Here is a 7,238-nt window from a genome sequence, read left to right as displayed (position 1 = left end):
AGTGAGACTCCAGCTCAAAAAAAAAAAAAAAATAGGTGAGAGCTTCAGTTCATGCCTGTAGTTCCAGCTACTTGGAAGGCTGAGGCAGGATTACCTGAGCCCAGCAGGTGAAGGCTGTGGTGACCATGAGTGTGCCACTTGTATTCCAGCCTGGGAGACAGACTCTGACTCAAAAAAAAAAAAAAAAAAAAAAGGCCAGGCTCAGTGGCTTAGCCTGTAATCCCAGCACTTTGGGAGGCTGAGGCAAGTGGATTGCCTGAGCCCGTGGGTTTGAGACCAGCCTGAGCAAACTGGTGAGACCTCGTCTCTACAAAAAAAAAAAAAAAAATAGCCGGGCATGGTAGCACACACCTTTAGTTCTGGCTACTTGGAAGGCTTAGGCAGAAGGGTCACCAGAGCCCAGCAGGTCGATGCTGGGGTGGCCGCGAGTGTGCCACTGTACTCTAGCCCAGCGACGGAGACTCCTACTCAAAAAAAAAAAGTATTTTATAGAGCAGGATCTCTCTTGTCCACTCTAGTCTTGAACTCCTGAGCTTGAACAATCCTCCTGCCTTGGCCTCCCAAAGTATTAGGATTACAGGAATGAGCCATCATGCTCAGCCTCAAATTTTCTTCACCAAAAAATAAAGATGAGCTGGAAAGGGTCTGTTAAAAGGAAACTATTCAAGATAAAAGTGATTTGTGAGGGCCTATTTCACTTATGGTCTCCAATGAAATAGACCTGAAAACGTTACCCATGGAGAACAGCAAAAAGGGAGGGGGAGTTTCCAAGAGGAACCACTGCAGTTGGGGCACTAAGCCATTTCTTCATTTCAGGATATCCAGGCCTTTCTTAAATATTGCAAACCTCCTTATGGTGATGTGAAAAAAATCTATTGTAACACAGACATAGCTTGACTAGTGTGATCGCATTTATTCTTAAAAACATACAGAGCTGTAGAAGTGCAAGCCAAGCATCCTTAGAATGTGTAAACACCATATGGTCCCCCACCTCTCCATGAGGTAAGCCTGGATACACCCCTCTCCAGGGGACTGTCACCTGCAGAACACCCAGCTCTCTGAATTAAGGCAGTTTGGCTCTGGGCACCTTAGTGCCTTTATTGGTGGTATTTTGGTATGTAGCCTCTGGCTCCAAACAGCTGACCACTGCTCCCTGCCTCACTGCATGCTGTCCCTCAAGTGGAGGGAGTCCTCTGGTAATGCCTGCCTACACAGAGTCAACCAGCTCCAAAGCATCCTCTCTGGGGACAGCTGCAGTCAAACGTGCCAGTGCTGATCACTGCAACAGCCACCCAGAGGGCTTGGTTTTGGGGTCCTGCTACCCTCACCCCCCAGCAGCTGCCAATGCCCAAGCACTGTCCTGACAGCAATGGGGCCACTTGGCTGCCACAGTCACCTCTGGCTTGTGCTGGGTCCCCTCCCTTCTTTACACCATCCTACGCCTGATCTCTACATGTGGCTCACCTCTGCAGAAATCAGAAAGGCCTGGACACAGCCTCTGTGGGTGGAGAAAGGGCTTGGAATTGAGACGTTCTTGCCCCCTCCTGGCATTTGCCCAATGCACTCGGGATGCTGGACACCTGGGTAGAGGCACAGGGTCCCATTCCAGAACTGAGCCATCACGTGCCTCCCCAGCCCCCACCCAAGCATGCCTCTGGTCTGCCTCCCTCTTGTGATGCTGCTAGCTAGAGTAAGTCAGGCCTAGCTAGGTACTATGTATTTCTCTCAACCTTTTACAACTGGAGAACAAAAAGCTGTACATCAAGCACTAACAGGATTACCCTCATGAAGACAGGTGTCTGACCAATAAAGCCATATCTTTTAATCTCACGTTCTCAGTCTTATCACCTCTTGTGGCAGAGCAAGAGTCTGCATATCCCACAGATGCCTCGAGGCACTAAGCAAAGCAGGAGACTCGACACTTTCCCATATAGGGCCTACATCCCAATCCTGACCACACACCCCTTGGGCTGGGAACCCTGTCTATGCCCATTCATAATTCACCAGGGTCCTGGGTAAGTCAAAAAAGAAGAACAAGGAACTATTGAAAACATTCTAGAAAGAGGTCTGGTATAAGAGATGCTATCCAGTTGGGGGGAAGGGGTATCAGGGGAAACGATGCCCATTTCTGCTGTGTTCAGTCTGGGGGCCAAGGGAGGCTATGTTATACCCAGAGGTTTGCTGTAAAGCCCAATCCTGAGTATCCACTGTGAGGTCCATGTTGTGACCAGAAGAATCTGGCAATAGAATGGTCCATGCTGGAATGAGGGGAGGCCCTCTGCACTGGCAGACTGATCACCTTAGGGAAGGGGCCTGAAAACTCTGAAGTCTCTCTTCCCCATGCTGTCTGTAAGCCTCATGTAGACCAAAGCCCACATGGCTGTCAAGTCAAACCTGTAACCTATGCTAGAGCTGGGAGGAAGAGGAGAGTGCATGGAATTTCTTGAATGGGTCTCAGTTCAATTTTTTGATTCCCAGCTACACCGCTCACCCATTGCTGCTACTTTTTTTTATTTTTATTTTTTGAGTTGGAGTCTCACTCTGTCGCCCAGACTGGAGTGCAGTGGCCGCTCCCGGCCACCGCAGCCTCGACCTGCTGGGCTCCGGCGATCCTTCCGCCTCAGCCTTCCGAGTAGCCGGAATTACAGGCACACTACCACACCCAGCTAATTTTTGATTTATTGTAGAGATGAAGTATCGCCAAGTTGCCCAGGCAGGTCTCGAACCCACGGGCTCAGGCAATCCACTCACCTCTGCCTCCCAAAGGCGTGGGATTACAGGCTGAGCCACTGAGCCCGGCTTTCATTGCTACTTCTAAAAGTAAAAAGTAAAATTAGATGGCACCGAATTGCTCCCTGCAGCTCCCTCTGCTGGTAAGAACAAAAACTGCAGGCTTCTGGGACCAGCCCTAGTACCTTCAACCCAACCTTTAGCTCAAAGGCTGGGAGGAGAAACCAGCCAAACCAAGGGAATGCAAATAAATAAATATGTACATGTTGGAGCAGTTTTTCTCTAACTAGGGAAGGGCTAGCCAGAGTCACAAAACCCACCTGGGCAGCTGGACCAGTCAGGGATGCCCCAGGTCCAGGAATCCTGGAAGCCATGATCCTGTTGCATCACTAAGCAACCTGCTAGAACCCTGCCAGAGCTAGACAAACACAACCTGAAGGGGGACCAGGTGACCTACTTTACGCTCTCTTAGAGGTCAAACCTGTAACCTATGCTAGAGCTGGGAGGAAGAGGAGAGTGCTTGGAATTTCTTCAATGGGTTTCAGTTCAATTTTTTGATTCCCAGCTGCAAGCTATAAAGTGCTATTCCTGCCTCCATATACCACTCTCTAGCAGAGCTTGGGCACAGAAGCTCTCTTCCTACCCATATTTAAAGTAGCTTCTCCAAACTCAACACCAACAGCAGAGGAAAACTGCAGAATTCCACCTGTCAACCCACAGCTCAGATGGGGCCTCTGGCCTGAGAAGCACCAGGCAAGGGCTACCTGCAGGCCACTGAACTTCCTATGGGTCAGCGCCTCCAGTGCTTCTAGCTGACAGCAGTTCCCACTGCATCCTGTGAGCTATGAAGGACCAACAGGGCTCTGTAGGCCTTGGTGAGCAGGGCCCAACATGGAGAATTATGTCTACTGGAGAGTACAGGAGGAAGAGTCCCCAGGACAGCACCAGCAGCAGGAACATGATGAAGAGGCCATAGGCTTAGGAGGGATGAGGTCCAAGTCCTCGTCGTCCGGAATCTCATCTAGGTGATATCCGTCCTGTAGTAGTTGCCGGCTCACATCCTGGTTCACCTGCTAAGAGAGGAAGAGGCGGGAACCATGAGCCAAGATGCAGAGCAGAAGTCACTGCAGCCCAAAGGCCAGGCTCACACTCCTTTCCAGGCTTCCTGTCCATGTTCCACCCCCAGAGCAACCCCACACATTCGTGGACTACAGGAAGAAGTGACATCTAGTGTGCCTCACCCAGCAGTGAGCCTTAGCCAGCGTTGTCTGGGCTTCACTGTCATCGACCCCCAGGGGAGCTGTTCTCACTAACACCTGAGGCTTGTTATATATCAAATTTCTGTCTGGATGCAGTGGCTCACACCTGTAATCCCAGTACTTTTGGAACTTCTGCCTGAGTCCAGGGGTTTGAGACCAGCCTGGGCAACTCAGTGAGACCTCTTCTCTACAATAAATTTTAAAATGAGCCAGGCATGGTGGCGCATGCCTGTGGTTCCAGTTACTTGAAAGGCTGAGAAGGAAGAATGGCCTGAGCCCAGCAGGTCAAGGCTGTCATAGATGTGAGTGTGCCACTGCAGTCCAGCCTGGGCAACAGAGTGAGTCCCCAACCCAAAAATAAACAAACATCAAATAACAGATTATGTTGAAATTCAAGGCCCTGACCATTCCCACTGGGAACCCAGACTGCTCCCTACTGAGGCTGAAGAATACAGGGCAACGATAACAGAACAAAGGGTTAGAGCAGGGAAGGCACACAGGCTACCAGGGCAGGGGAAGGGAGCAGTGTTGTATGCACCGCTGGTTAGACATGTTTTCCTTCCATGTGGGCAGAACCGAGGCCCTGTAAAGTGGAACCTGTCCACTGGCTTCACCAGTTCAATGAGCACAAGGAACATAAATGAGGCAGGGAAAAGGCCAGGACTTCCTCTGGTTCGGGGCTAAGTTTTCTTAGGCTTTTTTTTTTGAGTTGGAGTCTCACTCTGTCACCCAGGCTGGAGTGCAGTGGCATTCTCAAGGCCACCGCAGCCTCAACTTGCTGGGCTCAAGTGATCCTTCCGCCTCAGTCTTCCAAGTAGCTGGAACTACAGGCACACGCCACCATGCCCGGCTAATTTCCTGATTTATTGTAGAGATGAGGTCGCGCCAAGTTGCCCAGGCTGGTCTCAAACCTGTGGTCTCAGGCAATCCTCTCACCTCAGCCTTCCAAAGTGCTGGGATTATAGGCATGAGCCACTGTGCCCGGCAAGTTTTCTCAGTCTTAACAATCTTAAACATGCCCACGGAGGACACAATTTGTAAACGGTCTTTATTCTCTTTAGCAGCAACTCAGAGGTTAGTCAAGGATTTTCATGAAAATAAAGAAATAGGCTGGGCGCAGTGACTCACATCTATAATCCTAGCACTCTGGGAACAGAAGTGAGAGGACTGCCTGAGCTCACAGGTTTAAGACCAGCCCAGGTAACTTGGTGAGACCTCCCTCATCTCTACAATAAATCAAAAAATTAGCTGGGCATGGTGGCATGTGCCTGTAGTTCCATCTACTTGGAAGGTTGAGGTGGAAGGATCACCTGAGCCCAGCAAGTTGAGGCTGCGGTGGCCTTGAGAATGCCACTGCACTCCAGCCTAGGTGACAGAGTAAGACTTCTACTCATAAAGTAAATTAATTAATTTTAAAAAAGAAATACCAGTGGCATACAGTCAAGTCCTCCAGCACCTCCGTCAGAGGGAGTGAGCAGTATGTGCCAGAACTTTAAGTCCCTGTTTCTGCCTAGGACAATCACTCTGGAAACATGTCCTCAAGGCTAGTCCAGGAGTTTCCACAGATGGAACTGAAGGAACAGAAGTTGTTTGGGGCCAGGCACAGTGGCTCATGCCTATAATCCCAGCAATTTGGGAGACTGGGGTGAGAGGACTGCCTGAGCCCACAAGTTCGAGACCAACCTAGACAACTTGGTGAGACCTCCCTGCTATAATAAACCAAGAAAAATTAGCAAGGCATGATGGCACATGCCTGTAGTTCCAGCTACTTGGAAGGCTGAGGTAGAAGGATCGTCTGAGCCTAGCAGGTCGAGGCTGTGGTGGCCATGAGCAGGCCACTGCACCCCATCCTGACAGAGTGAGATTCCTATTAAAAAAAAAAAAAGTTGTTTAGTCTGGAACAAACCAAGCTTGGGCAATAGAGGGACAGGAATGCTGACCTCAGAAAGACTAGTTACTGTGTGGCACTGGAAGGCAAGCCTAAGGCCAGGCCCAGTGGCTCTCGCCTATAATCCTAGCACTTTGGGAGGCAAAGGTGAGAGGATTGCTTGCCTGTGCACACGAGTTCAACACCAGCCTGGGCAACATGGCGAGACCTTATCTCTACAATAAATCAAGACAAATTAGCTGGGCATGGTGGCATGTGCCTGTGGTTCCACCTACTTGGAAGGCTGAGGCGGAGGGATTGCCTAAGCCCAGTAGGTTGAGGGTCATAGTGGCCATGAGAGTACACTGCACACCAGCCTGGGTGACAGAGTGAGACTCCAACTCAAAAAAAAAAGGCAGGCAGGCCTAGGACCAATGTGTCCAGGTTGCAAAAAATATTTCAGATGAAACAGGAAGACTTTCTACAAGTCCCCAAATAAGAAATCATGTGTGTGCTGGGGAGATGGGAGATGGTGAAGATCAAGACTTCTTAGAGGTAGTGAGCACCCAGCTACAGGAAGCATTCAAGTAACCAGAGACTAGTAAACACTCAGCTGGGATCTAAGAGGATTCAAGAGGATTCCTTGGTCAGGTGCGATGGCTTATGCCTATAATCCTAGCACTTTTGTAGGCTGAGGTGGGAGGATCACCTGAAGCAAGGAGTTTAATATCAGCCTGGGCAACAAAGAGAGATCCTGTCTCTACAAAAAAAAATTTTTTTTTTTAGTCAGAGTATCACTCTGTCACCCAGGCTGGAGTGCAGTGGCCTGCTCATGGCCACCAGAGCCTCGACCTGCTGGGCTCAGGCGAACCTTCTGCCTCAGCTTTTCAAGTAGCTGGAACTACAGGCATGTGCTACCATGCCCGGCTAATTTTGGATTTATTGTAGAGCTGAGGTCTCCCCAAGTTGTCTGGGCTGGTCTCAAATTTGCAGGCTCAGGCAATCCACTTGCCTCAGCCTCCCGAAGTGCTGGGATTACAGGCTTATCCACTAAGCCCAGCCAAAAAAAATTTTTCTAATTAGCCAGGCAAAGGCCAGCAGTGGTGACTCACATCTATAATCCCAGTACTTTGGGAGGCCAAGGTGAGAGAACTGCCTGAGCCTGTGGGTTCGAGACCAGCCTGGGAAACTTGGCAAGACCTCACCTCTACAACAAATCAAAAAATAAGCCGGGCATGGTGGTTCGTGCCTGTAGTTCCAGCTACTTGGAAGACTGAGGAGGAAGGACTGCCTGAGCCCAGCAGTTAAGGCCGTGGTGGCCGGGAGTGTGCCACTGTCCTTCAGCCTGGGTGACAGAGTGAGACTCCAACTCAAAAAAAAAA

At 50.0% G+C, this 7,238-nt stretch overlaps 1 protein-coding gene across 2 annotated transcripts in view; it reads right to left on the bottom strand.

Moving 5' to 3' along the window:
- Window positions 1-2,778: 2,778 nt before the first annotated feature.
- The window catches only part of FAM219B (family with sequence similarity 219 member B), a 7,400-nt gene continuing 2,940 nt past the window's right edge, over window positions 2,779-7,238 (bottom strand). The window contains exon 5 of one of the 2 annotated variants that reach the window (XM_008064200.2): window positions 2,779-3,803. In XM_008064200.2, the coding sequence (XP_008062391.1) occupies window positions 3,636-3,803 (168 nt within the window). In that variant the 3' untranslated portion in view covers window positions 2,779-3,635. The remainder of the gene's footprint in view (window positions 3,804-7,238) is intronic. The other variant, XM_021715627.1, reaches the window with a different exon arrangement.

Source organism: Carlito syrichta, unplaced genomic scaffold, assembly GCF_000164805.1.
Source record: "Carlito syrichta isolate Samal-C Ts95f unplaced genomic scaffold, Tarsius_syrichta-2.0.1 Scaffold307224, whole genome shotgun sequence".
NCBI classification, from domain to species: domain Eukaryota; kingdom Metazoa; phylum Chordata; class Mammalia; order Primates; family Tarsiidae; genus Carlito; species Carlito syrichta.
Note: the sequence above shows the minus strand (reverse complement) of the source record. Positions and strands in the feature narration are given on the sequence as shown.